At 38.5% G+C, this 27,075-nt stretch overlaps 2 protein-coding genes across 2 annotated transcripts in view; one reads left to right on the top strand and one right to left on the bottom strand.

Annotated features, from left to right (window-relative positions):
* Positions 1-584: 584 nt before the first annotated feature.
* On the bottom strand, positions 585-4,557 carry LOC143885248 (putative histone H2A variant 1). The gene is made up of 3 exons (XM_077389326.1): positions 4,402-4,557; positions 3,873-3,988; positions 585-1,082 (listed from the first exon to the last, which is right to left on the bottom strand). Exons 2-3 carry the CDS (start codon positions 3,978-3,980, stop codon positions 786-788), a joined length of 405 nt encoding a protein of 134 aa, XP_077245441.1. The 5' UTR covers positions 3,981-3,988; positions 4,402-4,557; the 3' UTR covers positions 585-785.
* Positions 4,558-19,363: 14,806 nt separating this feature from the next.
* Positions 19,364-27,075, top strand: part of PKP-ALPHA (Pyruvate kinase family protein) — a 34,168-nt gene continuing 26,456 nt past the window's right edge. The window contains exon 1 of the mRNA XM_077389324.1: positions 19,364-20,111. Within this exon, the coding sequence (XP_077245439.1) occupies positions 19,566-20,111 (546 nt within the window). The 5' untranslated portion in view covers positions 19,364-19,565. The remainder of the gene's footprint in view (positions 20,112-27,075) is intronic.

Below are 27,075 nucleotides of genomic sequence, written 5' to 3'. Positions count from 1 at the left end.
ATTAACTTAGTTTTTTGGCCATAGGATATCCCAAGCAAAAAAAATCAAGTGAATGGTTCAGATCAGTCAAATAAAAGAGCATGTTAGATCAATTCAACCCTTTTTCTCTTCTCTAATCAATTAATCAAAGTACTACTTCAAATCAGTAATCAGAACATAATAATAGAAACAGGATAACCAAACAAGGAAAAACTCCATCCTAACCAACAAGCTCTACATATTGTTAAATAAACATTAACATACCTATCCAACTAAAGAGTAAAGAAAGTTGGAAGTCTATCAATGAAAAAGAAACTAGCAAACCAAGCTTCAAATAATGAAAAAGAAACGACGAACATACCTATCTACCTTGTTGGTTCGGATCACCTATGGCCCATTAAATGTCAACCATCCAATAATGTGTGTTTTTTATTGTTTAATAGGAACAGTTTCCTGTCTAAAGCTTTTGAATATCCATGTTCCACGTCAAGATGTAAACAATTTAGATGTTAGGATTGAATGATTTAACTTAATTTTTTGGCCATAGGATATCCCAAGCAAGAAAAATCAAGTGAATGGTTCAGATCAATCAAATAAAGAGCATGTTAGATCAATTCAACCCTTTTTCTCTTCTCTAATAAAACTACTACTTCAAATCAGTAATCAAAACATAATAATAGAAACAAGGATAAACTCCATCCTAACCTACAAGTTCTAAATCCTGTTAAATAAACATAAACATACCTATCCAACTAAACACTAACAGTGGAAGTGTACCAATGGAAAATAATCTAACAAACCAAACTTCATTCTTTGGAGGACTTGTTGATGAGGGACTTGTGAATGTGAGGGATCACACCTCCACCTGCAATAGTTCCCTTGATCAGAGTATCAAGCTCTTCATCCCCCCGAATGGCGAGTTGCAGATGGCGGGGAGTGATTCGCTTCACCTTCAGATCTTTGCTTGCATTCCCTGCTAGCTCAAGAACCTCTGCAGTTAGGTATTCAAGGATGGCCGCCGAATAAACGGCTGCGGTTGCCCCAACACGCCCATGAGCAGCTATCCTCGACTTCAATTGACGGTGGATTCGACCCACGGGAAACTGAGTTTCATATCAAGCAAAACAGAAGAATCATCAGAAAGTCTTTGTTTCTCCTTTCATGGATAAATTAGGGTACAGTGATGCTAGTATAATAGAGTTTAGGAAGAAGAAGGATCCATTGAGGGTGACCCCTCTGTAATAAAGCTGAGGTGTGCCCTCATCACAATAGGTGAGGTCCACATCTGATTGATCTGAACCGCATATCGAGTAAGTATTATAATATAGGTATCCATATACTACATTATATAGGAAAGAAACTAGCATGCAGAAGTAAAAGTAGATTATAATATTGGTATCCATATAATATATAGAATTTGGAAAACCATATAAGCTGCTCACAGGGAAATCATATAGCTATTTTAACTTATAAATGTAGTTGTTATAGCTATTAAATTAAGTAGATGGTAAATGAGAAATGTCGAAGAACGCAGCCTTAAGCTGTTGATAGGAATGTTTCAATTTTTTACCCTGAAAAACTTTATCATATTCAAAAGAAGCTAAACTGTTCACTTGATCCCACATGAATGTCGTTTGGGACTAAGGTAAAATTTTAAGGTCATCTCTTAAAAATGATTTGTTGAGAAAATCTGTCTGAGAAATCTGACAAATCTGATCATGCACAAATAAAAAGAAAAGTATACAAAAATGATCCTTGTTTTCTCCCCTTTGACTTCATATTCCACTACTCTCCGAGCCACCCCGAGCAACCAAACGGAGCATTAGATATCTCCCATGCAATAATTGCATGTTTGTTGAGGTGAATTCCTTGTCCCCTCTATATGACATTTAAAGCAAATTCTTCCAAAACCAAGGAACTTTGCTTGAATTTTTTAGGAAATAATGTTATTTCTCTTTCTTCTCTCGCTCTCCTATCTCCCTATATTGGTAATGCCCTACTTATTCTCCTACTCTCTGAGTATATGACGTGCAACCAAACACTACTTGCACTATTCTCCAAAGTAATTCCATACAAATCAAATGCTTGTCTCCTTCCTTTTGATTTCTTATTCCATTACTCTCCGAACCGCCCTCCAAGCAACCAAACATGGCCTGAATGGTTCGTGTTGGAGTAGTGATATAAAATCACTTGGTAATATTTTCTTTGAGAGGGGCATTCTTGAAATGTGTTTATTAAGTCTACTAAAGAGGGCTTTTGTCTTTAGTGGGTGGCTTAATTCAAAAAGAAAGTCAAGAGCTCTATACAAGAAAAGGGTTTTCTCTCTCTAAGGCTTTCTTCATCTTCTTCTCTTGCAAGGGTTTGATCCAAGGTTATTGGGGTTCCTTTTATGGTGTTTTTGGGTTTGTGAAGACATTATAAAGGAGTTGGGCTTTTTGCTTGAGTAGTAAGAAGAGGGTGTTGGTGGAGTTTTCACCATTGTTGGAGAGGTAAGAGTTTTAACCCTTGTTTGTAATTTCTCATCATTAATAGTGAAGTTTACTTGCCCGATTGCCCGTGAACTAGGCCAAAGTGCCGAACCACGTAAATCTCTTGTGTCAATTTCTCATCATTAATAGTGAAGTTTACTTGCCAGATTGCCCGTGGAGTAGGCCAAAGTGCCAAACCACGTAAATCTCTTGTGTCTCTTGCTCTCTTGTGTTATTTCTTTATTTCACTGCACTCTATTTGGTATTGTTTGGTTCGAGTAGTCTCCGAGAACCGGATTTCTAGCAGGCGAGTTCTTGCCGCAATAGTTCGGCTAATAAGCCTACAACTAGAGCAAGAATATGATCTTCCACCATGAGAAAATAAAATAATAGGATTACAACGGAACTGACCTGCAAATCCACAAACCACAATCACTTTCCCCACAGAGCCACCTTAGTTTGTGTGATTTGGGAGACTGATGGTTCGTAGGGTTTCGAAAAACATAGAACACTCACCTTTATATTTTTCCTTCCCAACAAAATTGGCTAACCTAATTTCCTAATTTTACTAATTGGGAAACAAGGCACCTTTCCCAACATGATTATTTGCATAGAGGTCATAAATTTGGGGGCCATGAAAGTTTTCCATGGAACATTAGTTTTTTCAACAGTGAGGAATGGGTGAGAAAAACTTCACCCAAAATTAGAGTGTTTGTTTTCCTCATTTTTCACCCTCCATGCAGCACCTCCTCACTCATGTCCTCTCTATTTTCTCCCTCTTCTACTCCACTCTCTACCCCTCACTCGACACTTGTAAGCTAATAGTTGATGCAGTGCATATTTTGCAAGGAATCGTATGTCAAGAAAAAAAAATCTAGGTAGAAAAGAGCATTAAGAAATCTCTTTATTTTAATGATTTTGTTTACTAATGTTTATCCTTATCTTTACCTAGGATTTGTTAATAGTCAAAGATCACAGATTATCTTGAGTTTTACTTTGTTGGAGTCTTTTCTTAGGATAGTCTAGTTTTAGTTTTATTCTAAAAAGAGTACACTATATGCACAACCAACAAGGACAGTGTAAATAGAAAGAGGTGGCATTATCGAAATAGTATCGTGTGATCTTTGATAAAAAGACACCCGCAATATTTTGAATTGACTGAAACGCCCACACCACCACCAAAATTGCCATTCACAAATCCGTAATTCCGTATATTAGCCCCCTTTTCTTCCTTATGCCACCCACATTGGGGAGCGCATCAGACTAGAGTAGTGTGCAGGAAGTATTAAAAACCTTCTGATTCTTTTTACGGAAACAAGGACAAAATGTAGAAATAAATCCTCCAGTGGATAATATGTGATCTGACATAGAGAAACGGGAGACCGGGTCAAAGGGTAGACCCAAAAAAAATAGAAGGACTTTTACCTGAAGACCGGCTCGAGACGACCGAGAAACCGGCTTCTTCTTATCCTTGTCCTTGCTGGCAGCTGTGGTCTTTCCCGCCAAAAGTCCCTTCCCTCCTTTTCCCGCCATTTTCACGCCTGCAGAAAAAGATAATGAATGAAAAACGAAAAACAAAAGGGAAATGAATATATTCGCCCCTTATTTTACTTGGGACAGCCCCCTATTGTGTAACAGAGGAGTCATAAATACACTAGACGGGGCTGTCCTAAGTAAAATAAAGGGGCGGATAAATCAGTTCCTAAACAAAAATAAAGAACATAAAATACAGAGAAGGTGAGATTCGTGAGAAGCAAGTGAAGATCATGTAGAAAAAAAAAGGTAAAAAGGAAAAATAAAACAGAAATCTGTCCAAAAGCCATAGAAATATTTCCAAAGAAGAAGGCGGAAATGCCCAAAAAAAAAACAAGGGAAATAAAATTCCAGAACCCAAGAACAAGATTTTTTACTAATCTACAAATTAATCAGAGAGAGAGAGAGAGAGAGAGAATACCTTCTCTGTTAGAGCCCTGAGGGAGAAATGAAAGCGAAAGAAAACAAAAGGATGAATGAAGAAACGTGGGAGCGGTTTGGCCTTTATGTTTAGTAGGGATGGTTTTTTTGGTGGGAGCTTAGAATTCAAATTTGGTGTAAATTACTATAATGTCCTTACTTTTGACCGGAATGACCGAAAACCTCCATATCGGATAAACATACCTTTCTGGCCCTCTGACAGAACTGGCATAGGAATAGCAAGATGACCCATTGACCCGAGTGAATAAATTAAATTAATAAGATGCTGATATTAGCACTGTAATCATTCTATAATGGGCGGAAGTTTCCTTGTCTTATATTATTCACTTGGCTGTCAAAAGCAATTACAAATGCTGTCACCATCCAATTTAATAATAAAAGGCAGGGGAGTTCGGCCCATTATCAAAACACTCCCAAATAATATTAGCACTCCCTTGATTTGATTATTGCTTGTTTTTATTCATTTTTGCTTGCCTCATGCATTGTTCCAAGGTTTGTTCCAAAGCATCACAACTTCTTCAGTATGTCTAGCAAGAATGGTACAATCGACCTCTTGAATGGATCGATGAGAAGGTCAATAAGGTTGTGGTCAATAAGGTTGTGTTCCAGATATTCATAGGGCATAGAGCACTACAACACCCGCATGGAGATTGTCAATTCGTCATAGTATTGGCCGAGAGGTGGTGGCCCAGTACACACACCTTTCACTTTCCATTAGTAAGGCAGGGCTCACTTTCCGATTGGTAAGATAGAGCATAGAGCACTACAACCACATAAGGAGACTTTCATGGCATTGGCCGAGAGGTGGTGGCCCAGTGCACACACCTTTCACTTTTCCATTACTAAGGCAGGGCTCACTTCCTCATTGGTAGGACTTGTTCCAAAGATTCATGAGCATTGAGCACTGCAACACTCAAAAGGAGACTGTCATGGCATTGGCCGTGAGGTAGGGCTCATTCCCATACCTTCACTATTTTGATAGGCCCGCCAACTCGCCAAGTAGTGGCTCTTTAAAAAAAGAGGACAAGACCTATATCAAATAGTAGGCGGGCATGGATGATAACCTACTTACCTCTAGTACAAACATCACATGTGTTCATCTTTTTCCTTACCACCGCTTCCCATGAGAGCCATTATCTTAGGAAGTAAAAGATACGCTCTATTCTATATTTAGTTATTTACTCCAAGCCATTGATATCGGCACTACCATGTTTTGATAATTGCATTAACTCACCTTGTCTTTTCTTTCATAATTGGCTTCCTATAGCTTTTCTTTTATATTGGCAGCTGCTTAATTAGTAAAAGACAAGTTAAATTAGTGCAATTATCAAAATTTTGCTTAGAGACAAGAAGACTCCGTCTTTGGTATTGTATGTGTAGTTGAGAAGAGAAAATTTGGTTAAGAGGAGTATCTTTTTCCTAATGAATCTCATATAGGAGGCTTTAATTGGTTGCCAATTTGGTGGAAGAAAGATAGGGTATTGGTGGCATTTGAGACGCTACATAGCAAAAAAATTTGCCTATTCTTCCATTATCTCATGAGGACAGATCCATATTTTGTGATTGTTTCGTCATCTTTGGTCCATCTCTGCCATTTTTAGGGTTTATGAAGGTTGATTTCATTGCTGCAAAAAAAGGGTTTCGGATATGGGGTGAAGTTCTGGGCCGACGAAGCCCTTTTTGTGCGTGTTTTGTTGGGGTTTTTGATGCATTATCTCTTTATTAGGAAGGGTTCAAGAAATGGGGTTTGTTCCTGAGTGGGAGAGACCCTCATCTGTTCATTTTTGTTTTTTTCATCTTCTCCAAACACATTTTTTGGGTTTTCTGATGTTTTTGTGTTCATTAGAAAGGGGTTTCATTAATGGGGTTAAGATCTGGGTCGAATAATCAGGAAATTGTGCCTTTTTAAAAAAAAAAAAAATCATCAATTCGGGTAAATTGTTGGCTTTGGTGCATGATTTTTCTGTAGATTAAACGAGTCTTGGAAAAAAATGGTTAATTGCAGAGTCGATGAAACCCTCTATGCTGCATGTTCCTTTCTTTATTCCTGAATCGATGAAACCCTCTTCGGTGCATGTCTTTTTTATTGTTTATTTGGGTTTTTTTAGTTTTCTTTAGTATACCAGACTAAACCCATATTGTGCATGTTTTCTGCCCGTTGATGTGCTTAGGTTACTTTTTGTGGTTTTATTTCTTGATTGCAATTGTATTCAGATATGGAGTCAAAAAAGTTGCACATTTCTAGCATTTTTTTTCATATGATAATATCTTCTTTCATCTAATTCTACAAATTTTGTGGGTTATTTTTTTATTTTATTTTTTTTGCTTTGTTATGTTCTGATTAGAAGGATTTTTTTTTAAATGGTCCCATTTATTGTGATTTATAATGCTTTCCGAAATGGATCCATGTGATGTTCTGTGTTCGCCGATCTTCTTCGCCTACCTTTTCTTGTATAACTCATCCCAATTTCTTTGTAAGTTTTTTATTTTTTGAACCAATGTGCTTGTTCTATTAGGCAGTAGTTAATGTCATTCTTCTCTTCCTAACTCTGAATGCAACATGTTCTTAGCCTTAATCGTCTCTGAACATACGTCCAAATGGATTATCACCATGATGGGGATGTAGATGATGAGGCTGTATTAGATGGAGTTGAAGATAGTGATGATGATGACATGCTTGCAAAAGTTGTAGTAGTGGTTTCTATTGGGGCCTCCTTATTTTTATTGACGGTGATGGAACATGAAGGCCTTCTCATACACAGGGCGCCTTACGAGAACCATTACTGGACGAATTGAACCTTTGTAAGGTTTGTGATTGAGAGTGATGAGCGTTGTCATAATCTCATGAGGATGAATGTCGAATGCTTTAGAAGATTGGTATATATTCCAAAGAATAAAGGACGACTTTCAGATACTATCCACTGCACTGTTGAAGAACATGTTGCAATTTTCATGCACATGATATCACACAACCAGAGGAATCGTTGCATGAAAATGTACTGTCGAAGATCAGGGGAAACCATTAGTCGCTATTTCAACAAGGTTCTCCGGTCCTTACTGAGTATAGTAGATATATTTATAACCCTCTTGGATGCTTTTCATACAATCACCCGTCGCCCGATAAACCTATTCAGGTCAGGGAAAATCCTAGGTGGTACCCATATTTCAAGGTATCATGCTAACAACCTCCTTATGTTTACTTCACTTCTAGTCATGTGTAGAGCACTAACACCTTCACTTGTGGTCTTATTAAGGATTGCATTGGCGCGATTGATGGGACACACATTCAGTCCAAAGTACTGGTCGAAATTAAGGATTGATTTATAGGTCGCAAGGGCTTCCCCACGCACAATGTACTCGCTGCATGCGATTTTGATTTGAGATTCACATTTGACGTAGCTGGGTGGGAGGGCTCTGCTTCTCACTCGAGAATATTAGGGGCACACTAGCTGATGAGCTTGGAATTGTATCCCACCCAGGGAAGTTTTATCTCGCCAATCCAGTGTTCCCCTTGTTGGCCAATTTTATCACTCCCTTCCGTAAAACGAGGTACCATTTGAGTGAGAGCAGAGGACACGCACCACGTAATTGCAGGGAGTTACTTAATCATAGGCACTCATCATACATAAACAAAATTGAACGTACTTTTGGAGTTCTAAAGATGTGCTTCCCCATCTTGAATGGCGAACCAATGTACTCTTTCGAAAAGCAAGTAGATATTGTGATAGCTGTTAGAAATTTAATGAACCTTAAGCGGAAAGATCGTTACCTCCGGCCATGATGATCAGATAGAAGCGATTGACAATGCACAAGATCCAACGGTTGAAGACGCTCCACAACGAACGCGACAGACTCGGTTCTGACGTAGTAATCAGATCTATTCAAGCCTTATGCTCAGATCAATGGAATCATGGGCCGTTCCTTGGTAGATCCGGGACCAGACAGAGAAAACCCTAAACCTAAGTTTCTGAAGGAACAGAATAGTTGCTCCCATTAAGCAACACACATATATATATGCTTGAGGGAATGTAATTAGTTTCCCAATTACACTAATACTCTTTCTTATTTAGGATTCTTAATGAGAGTTATCTTTAGTAGCCAAAAACCCACTTTACAAAAGTCTAAGATTTCCCAAATCTTAGGTGTATCAATTATGGGCTGCCTAAATGGAAACAAATTTCCAACAGTCTTCCACTTGGTCCATATTAATAAGCCTAAGTTTTTTTTTTTTTTTTGAAAAGGACACTTGGGTTTTAGGCATTTTAAAAACCTGACGTATAGCCATACATTTCGAAAACTAACTCTCAATCCATATTCTTTAAGAGTTTACCTTAGTTCATATAAAGAGTCTCAAGTGCATGAATCATGGCGGTATTACCCTAAAGCGAGTATTATCTTCCATGTATCACAATGCTACTGATTTGCTTTATTGAACACTTTATTTAGTGTAACCCTTTATGAATAGGCTAACTAATGCCCATTCTTGTCCAACTTTATTTTGTCATCATAGACAAACTTTATCTTTCATGAGAACTTTATGTATACACTTTAGTTGAAAGAAAAAAATAACAATAGCAAGAATCATCAAACCATAGTTGCAACTTAAATGAAAATAATTGTGTCACTGTATCAGAATCAAGCACTAAATGATCTAACTAGACTCATGCGCTCCACATGACCCTCATACAATCTGGCAGGAAGCCCCTTAGTCATGGGATCTGCAATCATCATATTAGTGCAAATGTGCTCTATCACCACTAGACGATTCTTAATCCTCTCTCGAATAGTAAGATACTTGATGCCAATGTGCTTACTACCACTGGCACTCTTATTGTTCTTTGAGAAGAAAACTGCAGCGGAATTATCACAGTAAACATCAATGGCCTAGTAATGGAGTCAACAACCCTAAGCCCTGTGATTAAATTCCGCAACCATAATGCCTGTGAATTGGCCTCATAGCACGCCACGAACTCTGCCTCCATAGTGGAAGAAGCGGTCAGACTCTGATTTGCGCTCCTCCATGAAATGACACCTCCTTCAAGTAGGAAGACATATCCTGAAGTGGACTTCCTAGTATCGAGGCACCCGACAAAGTCTGAATCCGAACATCCAATCACCTCCAAATGATCAGACCGCATGTAAGTAAGCATGTAATCATTTGTCCCTTGAAGGTATCGTAGAACCTTCTTTGCTGCCTTATAGTACTTCATCCCTGGATCACTCTGATATCTGAATATACCATTGGCGGGATGCCTGTTTTAGCCCATAAACAGACTTCTTTAATTTGCATACCAGGTGCTTTCCTTTATCTGATATGAACCCTTCAGCCTAATCCATATAAACTTCCTCGTCAAGATCCCTATTGAGGAAGGCCGTTTTCACAACCATTTGGTGTAGCTCTAAATCAAAATGAGCCACCAATGCCATGATTACCCTTAATGAGTCCTTCTTAGAGACTAGAGAGAAGGTCTCAGAGTAATCGACGCCTTTACGTTGAGAAAATCCCTTAGCCACAAGTCATGCCTTATATCGTCTGATATTACCATATGAGTATCTTTTAACCTTATAAACCCATTTGGGTCCAACGGGTTTGACTCCTTCTGGTAATTCAACGAGATCCTAGACTTTTATTTTTTGGCCGTGGAATCCATCTCGTCCTTCATGGCATCATACCAAGACATAGCATTTTCTCCACTCATAGCTTGTGAAAACGGGATTGGGTCACCATCGGTATTAGCTTCATGGTCAATCTCTTGCAAGTACACCTCATAGTCATGTGGAATAGCCGATCTCCTTACTCTTGAGGATATCCTTAAAGTCACCTCTTCGTCTGTTGGAAGTGGACTTAAGGCAACGTGTTCAGTGAGAATCGGTTCCTCATGGGGCGGCATTGTATTTGTTGGTTGCTCTATCGTGATATCCTGTGGGATGTCAAGGGGTGCAACCATCTCTAGTGCAGGTGTAAAATCCTGAACCCGCATCTCCTTGAGTTCGAGACTTCGAGGTTGCTCACTCCCACTATTGTCACTATCCTCAAGAAATCTAGCATTTCTAGCCTCAACTATTTTTGCCCAGTGGGAAGGACAATAGAATCTGTATCCCTTGGACCTATCAGCATATTCTATGAAGAACCCACTAATAGTCTTTAGGTCCAACTTATTCTCATGTGGATTGTACACCCTTACCTCAGCTGGACAACCCCATATGTGTACATGGCCTAAATTGGATTTCCAACCATTCCAAAGCTCAAAGGGAGTCTTTGGAACTACCTTGCTGGGAACCCTATTAAGAATGTACACAGTGGTTTTAAGGGCTTCACTCCACATAGAAATTGGGAGAGTGGAGTTGCTAAGCATACTCCTCACCATATCCATTAGCGTATGATTCCTTCTTTCAGCCAAGCCATTTTGTTGTGGCGTTCCTAGCATGGAGTATTGGGCAATGATTCCCTCCTCCCTAACGAAGTTCGCAAATGGACCAGGCTTTTGTCTTGTTCCCGTGTACCTCCCATAATACTCTCCTCCTCTATCTGACCTCACGATTTTAATTTTCTAATGCGTCACTTTTCTCAAATAGAAGGTAGATATACATGTATCGTGAATGGTCGTCGATAGAAGAGACAAAGTATCTTTGACCATCCAAACATGGAGTAGGAAAATGTCCGCATATATCTGTATGTATGATCTCTAAGGTCTCAGTACTCCTCCTGGCACCTTTCTTGGTTTTGTTGGTCTGCTTTCCCTTTATGCAGTCCCCACAATCACTAAAATCAGTGAAATCCAGTGTCTTTAAGATACCGTCATTCACTAACCATTTGATTCTCTCTATGGAGATATGTCCCAATCTCTTATGCCAGAGGATAGAAGAGTCAATGTCCATATTACGTCTTTTGATGCCTCTTTTATCATGCACGGCCATTAGATTGTAATCAGAAGGAGATTTAAGGTGTAATTTATACAAACCATCAACAAGATTACCATAGCCAATAACTGAATGGTTTTTTTTAGATAGCTCAAATGTAGAGTCAAAGAAATTAAACGAAAAACCACAAGCTGTAAGTCTGGAAACAGAAATTAAGTTCCTAAAAAATGATGGAATGTAAAAGACTCTCTCAAGGTGCAAACTAAAACCAGACTGAAGCTCAAGTGTATATGACCCAACTGCTTCCACACGTGAGCTCATCCGATTTCCTGAATAGATGAACTGCTCACCTTCAGTTGGGGTTTTGTGGTTGGTTAAGCCCTGCATGGTATTGGCAACATGGATTGAGGAACCAGAGTCAATCCACCATGAATCACGAAAGACATCAACAGGATGAGATTCATAACAAACACATGAATATAGATTACCATTCTTTTCAAGCCACTTTGCATATTTGGGGCAGTCTTTCTTGATGTGTCATTTCTTCCTGCAGAAGAAGCAAGGGCGTTGATCCTTATCACTAGTAAACCGAGCTGACGGTTTCTTATGCTTCTTCTTGTGAACACCTGGACCCTTCTTTCCTCACTTATTTCCATGAGTAGCTAGATGGGCACTTTCTAACTTCTCCTGCTTCAGCCTCCCTTCCTCTTGAACACAAATGGTCAACAATTCATTTATGGACCAATTCGCCTTATGTGTGTTATAAGAGATCTTAAATGGCACATACTAGCTTGGAAGAGAACTGGGTATGAAAGGCATGAGGAAAGACTCAGAAATCTCAATCTTCAGTGAGTTGAGTTGAGCAGCTATAGCTCTCATCTCCATGATGTGTTCGCGGATCCCTCTCTCTCCAGTGTGTTTTAAAGAAGATAATCTGCACATTAGGGTGCCAACCAGAGCCTTATCGGAACTTACATACTGCTCTTCCACAGCATGAAGAAATTTCGTGACCTTATCGCACTTGGGGATGGATCCCCTAATGCTCTTACTTATATGGCTATGCATGAGTAGAAGACTCAATCGGTTGGATTTCTCTCACCTCTCATACAGATCATTTTCCTCTAGCTTACTGGTTTCCGTGGGTTTAGGAGGTTCTTTCACACGGAAAGCCAAATCAAGGTCCATCCATCCTAATGTAAGCAGGACCTTATCTTTCCAGTCCGAGAAATATTCCCCATTTAGAAAGAGAATATGAGTAGCTTCATTACTTAACATAGCAGAACGGGCAACTATAAAACATAAAAACATGCAATTTTTAATAAAAATGCGTGCTAGATTCCATTTAAATATATTAGGTTATCAACCCACGTTAACGACATTTGCTGCAAATAAAATGTGTCATTGCAACCCTCCTGTGGGCAAAGGTTGCAACCACTAGCAATTTGCCAGAATCCTTATTTATGGGGTCAACCAGTTGTAAAACCAGAGATATCCCTATACCTGTGGGCATCTAAAAATATCCCCAAAACTGATCACCTCAACCGATCAATCAGTGAACCATGATTGCTTCCTTGTGGGGCCGAGCAATCACGTTTCACTGCCTGATCACAATGCCTTGTGTCACTTAATTCAATGCAAATCGATAAACCCCATGTGGCATAGTGCACTTTGCCGTTGCACTTCTCCACGAGAACCTCCTCATGGCCCAGGATGCTGTGGCTACTCCCGAGTCCATTGGACGCTCTTGCCTTAGATCGAATAGAATCAATAAATCCATAGTTCATACACACATCGAATTCTCTTGATGTGGCTGAGTGCAACCAATGGTCTAAATTAACCACCGAATGCCAATACAAGTTAAGATGTTGTGGCCGCTCTCAAGTTGTCTTGACATCCTCCTTTATGTGACATAAAGAGAACCGGAATCAACTCATCGGCCCGAAACCATATGCCAGTGGGTCGATTTCAGTTCACAGGGGTTTCTTAGGGCAGGTACTAACTGCAGAGTATGGATATCAAAATTACAATTCCATAAGAATCAATAATAAGAAAACAAACATTAATCCCATACTAACCATTTAGAAGCACATCCACACACATCAAAATAAAACATAATCCATAAGTGGGCCTTGCAAAACATATGCTTTGCAAACCTTAAGGTTCCAAAACAACTTTATACACTAAAAACCCATAATGATGAAACCTTAACCATTGAGCTTGAACTCTTGATTGACCAATGGAGTGCTTTATATGGCCTAAATCCAAGGATCCAAGTTAATGGTCTACTTGAGCGGGTCGTAGGATCGACTTTGGCATCCTTTAAAAAATTGATCTTGGGCCCTAAAATTCATTTTGGGCCTTTAAAAAATCTATTTCCATGCTATAAATATATTATGGGCCTTTAATTTCTATGTTTGGGCTTAAACAGTGATTTTGGGAGGGGTTACCTTGATTCTGGGCTTGGTCCCTGTGGGCCCTGATCCCGAGGACGGTGGGCGAGGGACACAAGATCCCACGCCGATCCTCTAAGATCTCCACAATGTGAAGGAGAGCTCTAGCAAGGAGCTCTCGAAATAGTGCCACACACAGCATGGGTGGCGATATAAATGAGATATCTCTCAATTCAAGGACTAGCCCGGAACCAAGATGTACCTATAATAAAGAAGAGTCGTCATCCAAGGAAGTAGGCCATGGATCCTATGAAATACTCTGTTATAACGGATAACCAAAGATACAAAAGTCTGTGCCTGATGACAGATGGGGAAGGTGTTAAGCGCCCCCAATTTGCCCAAGTGCAAGCACATGGTCTCTTATTCCATTTTTAATTAATTTTGAAAAGTTTTGGGCTAAAATCATGTGAAATGGGAACAAGTATCCCCGAGAAAACGTCTATCTAAGCATGCATGACCCGGAGATGGGCAAAAGAAAATAAACATCCAAATCATAACTCACCGCATCTAATCCTAACCCATCACATCTAGGAAAGCAGTAACATCCGCACGCACAGCTACAGCTAAGCAGATAATCAAGATAAGATGAATAAATGCTGTAGCAGGTGAGAGGACAGATAAGCATAGCAGTAAACTACCAAAGCAATAGAATAAACACACTAGCATGCGAGCCTATGTAAGAGATAATGCTAAGAAAATAATAATCAATCTCATGCTAGGAAAGTAAGCAAGCTAACAGTAGCACATAAGAAGTCAAAGATAAACACACAATGAGCTAAAAGATACAAGGAAAGAAATGAATCGGAAAATCAACGGTACATGAGGACCAAGAATGCCAGGGAAAAGAAAAGGGAGCGTACGATAGGCTCAGGGAGCGATTCTAATGAATCAAGCTCGGCGATCCTGATCCGCTAAAGATCGGATAAGTCTCACGATCGTCATAGCCTATCGTTGGGCTCAGCGAGGACAATCCCTATGAAGGGGCCACGCTACGTCGTCGCCCGTCCCAAAACCCGATAAAACGTCAGAAAACTGATAAAACCGGAAAACCAGGATCAAAATCGGAAATGAAATGAAAGGAAGGCTCCGAGTGACCTGGTAATCATTCATCCTTGCCCAATTTGATTTTTGGTGTGAAAGGTTTGAAAGATTTTTTAGAAAATGTTTGAATGATTTTTTGAAGGGTTTAAATGATTTTATTGAAAAGTTTGACTGAACTTGGGATGACGGTCTCAAGCTGCCTACGTACCCTGTGAAAAGGGATCAAGCCAACGTAGTTCGAAACAGCTTTTCGAAAAATGCTTTTGTTGTTTTTTTATGTTTTTGTTGTTTTTGAATTTTTATGTATTTTTTATCCCTTTTGATTGAAAGGGAGTTTTAATTTCGAGATTTCGGCTCAACTTCATTCGGGAATTTACTCGATTTCATAAATTTATTCGATTTTGGGGAAAATGGTCCAGTCCAAATGGGGTGTCTACAGTCCCAAGTTTCTGGATCGAAAACAAGGTATTAGTCTTAGGGATCGGACGTGGGGCCAAATATCAAAATTCAAGCCTAAAGAGTCACAATTGCCCACTTGCTGTTTGCTAAAGAAAAATAGAATGGTGGCATGATTGTAATAACCTAATATTATATATATGTATATTAAAACAAAACAAAACAACATGGCTGTACGATTGTAAAATCAAAAGTGGTTCTTTTAGTGGAATTACAATCATGCCCCTCATCTTTTCTAAAATCATCATGCCCCATTACCGTATTGACAAACTTAAAGGCATTATACTAAATTACTAAAATGCCCTACTAAATGGAAAAAGGATAATTATGTCTTTCTCCTTCTCCAAATAGAAAGTTACACAGAAAGGGTATAACCCAAATGATTTCGATTGGGTTTTGTCAAAAGGGTCACGGCCATGGCTTCCCTTGCCGCTGGACGGACAGAATCTTGCAGAACCGGAAATCCGGCAACGGTCGGTGGACCACTGTACCGGCCGGTCAGAGAAGAGGTGACGGCCGCGGCCCGAACGAAACCCAAAATCTCTTGAAACCCATTTCTCAATAGCCCCTGTCATCCACACATTCCACTGTCCATGTGTGGAATCCATAATAGGACCCGCTTTAAATACAACCACCAGCCATCCATTGCTCTCTAATTTCCCGCGATGTGAACAACACCCACGGTTAGCAATGAATGACAGGAATCCTTGACGGTGTATAGGTCCCACCATAAACAATACAGATTTACACTACATGATTTCTCATGAAATATTCCTGAACAATGGATTTATCATATTCCCCAAGATCTCTGTTCTTTATTAGAGATCCGACTATTTTGGCCGTCTCCAAAGTCGATCCAACATAGGGAATATACAATAAATCTAATAAATTAAAACCAAATTAATTTCTGATCAAGGCACATGCTTCGATCGATCATCAGGCATCAGAGGTTTGCTCTGATACTAACTGTTAGAAATTTAATTAACCTTAAGAGGAAAGATCGTTACCTCTGGCCATGATGATCAGATAGAAGCGATTGACGATGCACAAGATCCAACGGTTGAAGACGCTCCACGACGAACACGATAGACTCGGTTCTGACGTAGTCTTCAGATCTATCCAAGCCTTATGTTCAGATCAATGGAATCATGGGCCGTTCCATGGTAGATCCGAGACCAGACAGAGAAAACCCTAAACCCAAGTTTCTGAAGGAATATAATCGTTGCTCCCATTAAGCAACACACGTATATATGCTTGAAGGAATGTAATTGGTTTCCCAATTACACTAATACTCTTATTTAGGATTCTTAATGAGAGTTATCTTTAGTAGCCAAAAACCCACTTTACAAAAGTCTAATATTTCCCACATCTTAGGTGTATCAATTATGGGCCACCTAAATGGAAACAAATTTCCAACAATAGCATGTTATTGTATTCACAACTTCATAATGGGCGTAATGCCTGAGCATGCTTTCATTGCTAAGGTTGATAGGCAATTAGTTGCTGAGGAAACTAGGAGCAACCATGACCAACCTGCAGATGAAGATGAGAGGGAACCACGTATGATTAGAAGTGAGACGGGGAGGGAAGGAAATAGAATTCGACATTTTGGGTATTCATCCTGCAAATTCTCTATCATGCATCATTTTCATTTGTTCTCATTGGCTATTTTTAACACAATCTAAATGATCGATTGTTCAACCATCTATTTGTCATTGTCGGTAAACATCACTTGGATGCAACATCTTGCATTCATCCAACAAATATGTGATCTTGTGAGCACAAGGAAGCCTTGTGGTAGCAGTAAAGTGATTCGTGCATGTGGGGAAGTTGGATTAGACATAGATAGCTCATACTGTTGGAAAAGCATATAAAATGCAGACATTGATAGCATTGATACATGATCAATGAGTTGAAAGTTGCAAGTATTTTTAAGTTGCGAATGTGTACATTCTACTCTTGAGGTAATACGGTTCAAAAATTGAAAATGCACATTCTTCTCTATCTATGCCTTCACAAAATATTCTTTAAAGGGGAAGCCAAGTTTTAGAAATTTAATTGATAGCAATCACCCTCTATTTAAACTTATCTTGTAATTCTTTCTAAGCTTTAAGATATGCATTTTCAGTTGGAGAGTTTATCAAAGTACTACAACAAGATAAGAATTTCTCCCAATTGTCTGTACTTGAAAATGATGTTTGCATTTCGGTAAAATATTATTATCAGCAGATATACAAAAAGATTAATGCCTCTTGGAAATACAACTTGTATGGCTTTCACTTAACACATTTAGTTAGATTACCACTTTCTTTGTGAGCTCGTCGTCAATGACACTCTCCAAGTTCATTTGGTTCATGGTACATGGTAACTTACTGGCATCTTCACCAAAGGCCTTCCCGACCATGCATTTGATATCTTGTGTTCTAAACCGATGCCTAAATCAATTATTTGTCCGAGAGGGAGTGATAAAATATAGAAAGTTGCCAGTACATCCAAAACACACCTTTACGCTTTGTTCGTCTTTTGTTGATCATTTTATTGCATTTCCATTTATGTTTTCTTCCTTTATGTTTCATTGATTATTCTCCTAGTAAGTGGGCTCTAGGTAACCTCTTTCCTCCTTCCTTCTGTATTTTAAAAACAAAGTACAATTACTGAAATGTGATGAGATTCTTCATCTTCAAGACTTGGTTTCTCTACTTCGAATTATAGAAAGAAATATCAAAGGCGCATTATCTGTCTTTTAACATCCTCTATTGCATGTTATCACAGAAATGTGGGATCTTATATAGTTCATGAATTCCGATTGTGAATTTTTGAAAATCGGATTTGGTTTATTTTCATAATTCTACTTAATAGTAATTACACATAACCTAAGTTGCCACCCAATAGGAAGATACGTTTTATAGCAATTAATAATAGAGGAATTCTAGACTGAAATGATCCCTTGCAAAAAAGAGGTAAAAGGGCTCTGCTATTGGCTGCACATCACCATCATTAATGCATGATGGTGATGTGTAGCCAATGGGGGAGCCCTTTTTTAGCAAGGGCTCCCTTCAGTTTAGACTTCCTCTTAATAGTAATCTCATATAAATGGTTTTTATAAAGTAGCGTTGCGGGCATGACAATTCATGTTTTCCTATCATATATACAAGAAAATAATAAGACGTGCTATGCATGGTGATTATTCTACAAAAATATGTCTTTTTATAATTTAATTTTTTATGAGATAGAAATAGAGACAGTTATTTGAAAATCTAAGGTATTTAAAAGCTATAAATAAATTTAGGCTATATTGGCAATTTGGCACTACGATGTTTTGATAATTGCACTCACTCATTTTGTATTTTCTTATTTACGCTGCTATCGAAGGTTATACAGTTCCCAAAAAACTGTCAGAAGCCGGTTAAAAACAATAAACAACAAGCTGAGTTTGTGCGATTATCAAAAGACGGTAGTGCAATCAATACCTATAAAAAAAATTGAGGAGCCTAATGTAAATTTATAAGCCGATTGGAGTAAAATGATGGGCGGGCTCACGTTGTGAATACGTGTGTTGTAAAATGATGGCCCCACCCATGCAATGCATGAGGTGTCAAAAAAGTCCACCGTAAAAATGTTTCAGTGAAACGGCCCCACTGTAGTATAATGCGCCCCGTGATTTGACGTCAAAAAGCGTTAAAGTCTGCCGCACAATTTATGTTACAAGAGGGGCGCATTATCCTATTGAGGGAGCGAAAAAATCATCTCCCAAAAAAGTTTCTACGTGCCGAATAAACTTTCCACGGAAAACGTTTTAGAAAGGGAAGTCATATATTCATCCCCCCTTTCCTCTCCCTCCACCCCTTTTGGTGTATTTACCACTTGCTAGTGCTCTTGTTGTTACACTAGAAGAGGGTGGCCGAGGAAAGAAAATGCAAAATTGGAAAATAGAACTAAAAAGTTTCATAAAAAATTCAAGATATTTCTAAGGTCTGCTAGGAAAACGAGATCTCGTCTTGGAAAACAAGACAGAATCCTCTGAGGCAACACATACGCAAGAGGACAAGATGACACTCTGGAAATGGTGAAATCGTTGGCCAATTTCATCCGTCTTTATTTTCCAGACCAAATCCCGTTTTAATGTTTTCCTTCTCTCTCTCTCTCTCTCTCTCTCTCTCTCTCTCTCGGGCGACAACTCCAAAGCTGAAACTCCCTCATCAACCTTCGTAAAAGCCGTCCTCAACCTCCATCCTTCTCAAATCTCTCTATAAAACCCTTCCCCTCTCTCAGTATCTCTCCTTCACACCCACAAATCCCCCAATTTCCGACGGAAATCTTCTAATCTCCCTCTCTCATGGCCCAATCTCTCCAATTCCGAATCCCCTTATCAAACCCTTCCCACACTCGATCCTTCTCAAAACTCCCTTTCTCAAAAACCTCCCTCCTCCCTCTCTCTCTCCGCCGAACCCCAATCTCCATCTTCCATAACCCTAACCCTAACCCTATTTCCGCAATCTCCCCCGATCTCGAATCCTCCTCCCGCATTCTCGTCTCCCCCAACGGATCTCCGGCGGCCGACACGAGCATCATCGAAGTTGATGCGGTGACGGAGGCGGAGTTGAAGGAGAATGGATTTCGGAGCACGCGGAGGACTAAGTTAGTGTGCACAATTGGGCCGGCGACATGTGGGTTTGAACAGCTAGAGGCGTTGGCGGTGGGTGGGATGAACGTTGCGAGGATCAATATGTGTCATGGTACGCGTGAGTGGCACCGCCAGGTTATTGGCCATGTTCGGAGGCTTAATGAGGAGAAGGGTTATGCTGTTGCTATTATGATGGATACTGAGGGGAGTGAAATTCATATGGGGGATCTTGGAGGGGCTGCGTCTACTAAGGCTGAGGTAATTTGAATCCTATTCTTGCATCTCTTTGTAGTAATAACTCTTCTAATTATAATTTATAAGTGATGTTGTTTTTTTTTTTTTTTGTGATTTGATTTGAATTATTGGGAGAGGTGAGGGAGGAATTTGGACTGGTATTTGGCTTTCCATTATAGATACTTTCTGGGTCTGGTTGGATACATGAAATTTATAATTGTACAATCCTGAAAATGTAGGATCCTGGTTTTAGCTTATAAAAACAAGGATTTTACAAACCTGCATTATAAAATCCTTGTATCCAAAAAAAAATAAAAAAAATCCTTGTATCCAAACGGCCCCTCAAGGTTGAGAGTTTTGGGTTTTTGGATTTAGACTTCATAAAGTTGTTTGATTGGAGCTAGGCTTACAATACCTCCTCCAACTATAATTTATAAGTCATGTTTTTTTTTCTTTCCCTTTTTTGTGTTTTGATTTGAATTATTGGGAGAGGTGAGGGCAGAATTGGGTTGATTTTGATTTCCATGTATAGATACTTCCTAGGTTGAGAGTTTTGGGCTTTTGGATTTAGATGCCAGAAAGGTGTTTGACTTTGGCATTTCTGTCCCAATTGCTGACCGAATTAAAGAAAAACGAAGCATAAGAAAGAGAGTAATAATGGATTTTGGAACAATTGCTTATATATTTGTTATTACCATCATTTTGGTTATCTTTACTTCTGTTATTTTTGTTTATTAATTTGTGTGCAAACTATATTACATTGTTGTTGCAGCTTCTGTGGTTATTGTTTGTGGACTTTTAGGGGCTGTTTGGATACACGAATTTTAGAATCTTGGATTTCCTCAAAATTGTAGATGGGAGACAAGAGAAGAAAGAGACCAACCGTTGTTTTCTGATTTCTCACCCTTCTTCCTGACAGCAAGAGAGCAGCAAGAGAGCAGGAGATTGTCCCATGTTTCCAGGTTTTAGAAATCTCAGGATGTGGGAGAGATTTCTAAAACCTGGATTTCTTACTTAACATCCAAGAAATGCTGTCAGGACAGCAAACAGCAGCTTGATCATGAACCTTCTTTTACACTGTTTTCAAACTAAAACCTAGATTCTAAAATCTGCGTATCCAAACGGCCCCTTAGTGATTCTTATTTTGTTATCATTTCGGACTAGTTTCATGGTGTAATCACATCTAACATTGGGAGAAATGGTTTGCTTCTTGTTCTCTAGACGCATGGTTCCTATTTGTTCTGACTAAGTTTGTTTGCCTAATTGCTATAATTTCAGTAATCTTCTTATGGTCCTCTTTTTGCGGGCGGGTGATGAGAAATTAGATGTCCGTACTAGAAATATCCCATTTACTCGATTTAGAGCCGGGTCATCCTTATAGGATTTCCCAACCAGGAAATAAGCAAGGCACCACATAGAAATGATTAGTGCCTTCCCCTTCTTGAACTGTGCTTATATGATGACTTTGGGTGCTTCTCTTTCCTGAGTTGGAGTTTGTGGACCATGTGTTGGAAGGAAATGTTTTCAAAATCAAATAGTCACTATCTTTACTTTCTAATTATTTGGCACCTTAAAGTCAAATGCCCGTGCCACCATGTTCGACCCATAGTTTTAAAACTCCCTTGCGTCATCGTGGACTCCCCCGAGTCGATTTCTGATGTGATCCTATGCTCTATCAGGAATTTTACTGAACACCTGAAGGGCTCTAGATTAACTTACCTAAGACATTTAATTAAGGGAGACTCAAACTGGACTTTTATCGAACACTTGGCAGCTAAAAATGAATGGGCCAAGAGGAAGAGAGAGAACGAAAATAGGGAATCAAGACCAAAAGAGAGATCAAGATCAAGAAATGCAATTAATATAAAAAAAAATGAGTTTGAGTCCCCTCGGAGTTACCTGATGCACGTGGTTTACGAGTGATTGCATTCATCCAAAGGTGTAATGACCCAGCTTCCATCTTCCATTGCCTGAGGTTGCTACGAAACAATTAAAGTACCACATATTTTTTTTTAAACACTACAAGTTAAACATAAGCGGAAGCGATATAAAAATTTATCCAAATCAAAGCATTTCCATAAATCGTCATTTCTTTAACAATTAAAATCCTATTTATTCCCAAATAACAAATCAATATTCCAAATCATTCAACTCAAACCCAACTATAAACTAAAGTCTGTAAACCAAATCAATAAAACCAAATCCAACTAACTACGACTCTCGGTTATAACAACTATGTCATTCTGTAAACTCTGTGATGTAGAGCAATTTATGGCACGGAAGCTAGAATTCACAAAGAAATCCGATGGTAGGGGCTGCTTCGATTGACTCTCTGACTTTTGGCGATATCACTGGTATTAAAACTCAAGAGAACATCTAATTGCTGCAAGAAATTCTAAGAGGAATTAACACAAACAGATTCTGAGTTAGGTTTTTTTTTTGACCTCTTTGCCACTGCTCGTTAACTCAGAGACAAAATTAACCAATTGACCTCTCAGATCTGCTCCTTGGAGTAATTTGTTCACCAAATCGATCAAGAATATGCACATTTCAGACACTCACGAAAATTAATCCTCAAAATGTCAAACGATGTCATTAGAGAATGCTAAATCTGAACCAGATTGTATTATTGCCCAATTAGGAACAGATCTAGAGATTATTAAGAACCAAATGGATGAATCATTCTTCCAAAAACTAAAATAGAGATGAAATCTCTGTTTATTCAATCATCACTCAGAAATTGAAGTTAACTGAAATTCAGAGCACATAAGCTCCGGTGATAGAGTTTTTAATAAGACCAAATGGATAGATGCTAGTATTATCAGATAACATGGAAATTCAGTAATCTGCTCCAATCGTGAGGGGACAAAAGGAACTCACTGAATTCCTGAAATGATATCAGCTCCTTGCTTGCAGCAAAGAATACAAACAGCTACAGGCAAGAAGAAGATGAAAGATCCAGGCAACTTCTACACACTGTAAGTGCTTGTTTAGGGCTCCCTTTCTCCTTCACTTGGATGGTGGAGCTCGAAGAACTCAGATCCAACCTTCCGATTTCCAAAAGTGCCCTGAAAATGAGAGCTCATTGGCTTTTATAGCCCATTACAACCCTAAATCCCTAAACTACCCTTATTTAATGAAAAAATGACAATTAGTACTAATTGCCTAGTTTACCCCCACATGACTACATCCAATGAAACAAAAGAAAAGAATCCTAGAGTAAAGGGCGATGAATGGCTGATGTAGCTTTGCTAAGGGGATGCTCCTGCATCAAACTCTCCTTCTTGAAAGAACTCGTCTCAAGTTCCCATCGGCCGTGTGAAATTAGACCCTGCCAGGATCAAATATGTATATGATCCGTTTCCGGTACTTTGCACTTCTTCCTTTTCCATTGCCCAGTAGTAGTGTTTTGGTCCATTCAAAAAAAAAGTAGTAGCGTTTGGTTCGTTGAACAAATTTTCCACAAAACAAGTGATCCAAAGAAGTCCCCATTATGGTGTAAATCCCTGCCATGGAAAAATGTATATGAAATGAGAGGTCTATGGTGCAATTCAATAGGATAAACCTCATAGAAACTCTCATAAATTGCATTCTTATATGTGGGCAGCACCATGACATCTTTCCACTCTAAAATACCAGTCCTTTTATTCTCCAAACCATGGCCAAAAGTTTCCTCTTTCGGTCTCATATCTGTCTCCTCAATGTGACTAAATTCCTCTTCTTCTGGTTGCAATTGCTCATCTCCATAAGCATCCTCAAAGTATTCAAGCTCACTAATTTGGCAAATATCAAGTTTAGAGGCTTCCTCTCCATCAATTATGCCATGCCTTGGAAACATTCCCAACTCTTTGCTGTCAATCTCATCTTTATGGTAATTCTCCAATGATAGAACTTCCGCCACGCTGTCAAAGTTATGAAATCCATCTTCATAATCAGCATAAGTGTCAACTTCCTCTTTAGGTTCATTTCCATCTTCATGTCCCAAGAGTTCTTGCTGCCCAAAACAGTCTTGTTCCAGTATTTCGCCATGATCATAACTAGGATAAATCTCCCAAGTCATGAAGACCATCAACCGCAACATTGGTTTCATCCGCATCCAAAGTATGAATGTCTTTGACTCCTTGGTATTCCCCATGCGCTAAGATGTCAAACCCTTCATCTACATGACTTTCATCTTTCCCTAGAATAAGAGTCTCTTCAAACTCTTCATTGCATTCACCTTGCACATGACTGGCCTCTACACTTTCCTCATCGAAGTCTTCTTGCATGTGATTATTTTCTTAGGCTTAGAACAACCCTTGCTGTCATGTTGCTCAATTGTCTCTTGTTTATGTGTGGAAGCCACTTCATTGTCACTAGGATCATGAAGTTTGATGCCATGCTGAACCGGCTCCAAAACAATAACAATTTCGGCGTCTTCTGGACATTCTACAAGTGTGGGACTGCCATGTGTACTTTCCTCAACAATTTCATCAACATTGGAGTTCTTTTCATGCATACGCATTGTATATTGGTAGTCTTGGTCGTCCTCATAGTGTGCCAAACAAGGGAAAGTAAAGGCAATCCTAGGAGACGGCTTGGAATTCACCTTGGTTGATCGTGATGGTGGAGAAGAAGGCTGATTCACTCTTGGTCTTGATTTCAATTTAAGATGATCCCTTGGCTTATCTTTCAGCCCCTTGCCAACCCTCTCCCCTTCTTGAAAACTTTTCTTCTTCGTTGAAGGAGATTTGTATCGTTGAGCTTTAATTTGATCCCGTTTTCGGCTAAGGCCACAAACTTCTTCAAACAATGCATCTTGTTTCTTTGCACACTCCAATAATAAATGATCGATCTTGTCCCTTCCTATACTCTAACAATAGGTCTAGCATCTGATTGTAATTCACCATAGCCATGCCAAACAAAACGCAAAACATGAAAATCCAGCCAATCAAATACAAGATAATATGCTATATACGAACACACAATGGAAGCAACGTGTAACTCACAAAATAATAAAAACGAGTAACATGAACTTTACTATACTAATTCCTACAATAATGGAATAATAAAAGAACACGGCACTTTTTGCATTTTTTTTTTCTTATCAATCAATTTCAAAATATTCAGCAATGAAATTAAAAATGCAAATGCATGGCACACCATTAGAATGTTCTCTCCTTTTTCCCCAATGATCATGCGGCAATCCCCATCGATTCTCTTCTCATGTACATCGGTAGCTTTTTAGCCTGGCCAGTGATCATTGGCCATCAAGGACCCTCTATTCCCTAATGGAATGTGATTCACTTTAGGATTTCTATCGGGTCATCTTAAAGATTCCACCCATCATGCACTGCCGACCAGCTGTCGTACGCTCTCAGACTAGTCGGCTTTTGGCTTTTCGCCCAAGGTTGGATCCAAGGGTTCTCCTTAGTCATCCCTCCCACTTTCACAATCCTAAGTATCACACAATTTCCGATAACAATACTTTTCTCTTTTCTTACAAAATCTTAAATTTTTGGTGAAATCGCATGGCATACAACTACTCATTTTTTATTCCATCTCATAAATAAAAGAAATCTATAGAAATACAGATAACTAAATTAAATCCCTCATAAGCAGTGTAACAAATTCATAAATAAGGATCATCATGGTAGTAGCTAGGTTAATAAGATTCACATTATCTTCATAATCATTATTAAGCGAGTAAACCAATACTTGCCATGATATTTTGTATTCGAGAAACTGAGATCCCTAAGCGAGAAGCACAATTATTCAACATGAGCAATGACATACACACAGTGTCATAGACATTCATTTGTTCGCTTTCTTTTAATATGTTTCGTCTGTTCTTTCTTGATTCGATCCTAACTCTTTCTTAACAGGGCTTTCTAACATTTCCTACCTTCTTGTTTCGCTATCAAACTGGAACTTTTAAATTCTAAAAGTTGATTTAATATTTTATTTTCCAAAGTATTTATTGCTGATTTTCAGTTATTTTTCTTTAATTTTCAGAAAAGACAAAAGTCCGTTGTGCGGTTATCAAAAACTTTTCTTATTCTTTTCTTAAGTTGTCAGTGGTTAGAAAACTAATTCATATCATTCTTAACTGCGTTCAGCTGTCCCAAGTTAAATATACCTAAATTTTTCAGCAAAAACAAGTGATTTTGGTGCGGTTATCAAATTTGGATTTGACTATAATTACCTATTTTCTCGGATTTCAGCATAATTATTTATTTCGCACACATTTACAAAAACTTTTATAACCGATTTTGAAATTTTCCCATATAATTCCATATGAGACGACATACTTTTGTGCCGTTATCAAAATACGTAAGTCTCTAAATCTGATTTAAAAAATCTGATTTTCAGCACTTATTTTATGTATTATTCACTATTAAAAAGGATTTAATTCTACTTCTCATTGTTTTCAAATAATATGAAGGCACTTGGTGCTGTTATCAAAACATGTAAACCACTAAATCTGTTTTTAAACCTGATTTCCAGCAACTTCTAATTGTATAATTCATTCTTGTAAAAGTTTTTAATATGTTTAGTATTATTTTTGAATAAGACAAGGGTTTTTGGTGCCGTTATCAAAAGTAAAATTTCACAAATTTTAATTATTCCAGATTATTCCAGTATGTATAAGATGTCATTATTTATCATAAAGTTCTAAAGTTAACACTCAAATTTTTAATAGGACGAACCGACTTTGTGCAATTATCAAATTTCAGATTTTTGGGTCCATATCTACGAATTTCCAGTTTAACCAGCAAGTATATTTAATTCCAAGTTGTTTTCTATTAAATTTTCACCCTAATTCGTTTAAATTTTAGATAAGAAAAGATTAGCATGTGTGGTTATTATCGTTTTTGAACATATATGGGTACAAAACTGATTCCAGATATGAGTTTTATCATTATTACTATCAAAATATTGATTCTCGATCAATTCTTATACTATTTGTAAAAAAACACACAAAAGGATGTGTTTCGCCACTTACCTG

This window comes from Tasmannia lanceolata, unplaced genomic scaffold (genome assembly GCF_043159265.1).
Source record: "Tasmannia lanceolata isolate RefF3 unplaced genomic scaffold, GAP_Taslan_0.1 ptg000008l, whole genome shotgun sequence".
NCBI lineage: Eukaryota > Viridiplantae > Streptophyta > Magnoliopsida > Canellales > Winteraceae > Tasmannia > Tasmannia lanceolata.
Note: the sequence above shows the minus strand (reverse complement) of the source record. Positions and strands in the feature narration are given on the sequence as shown.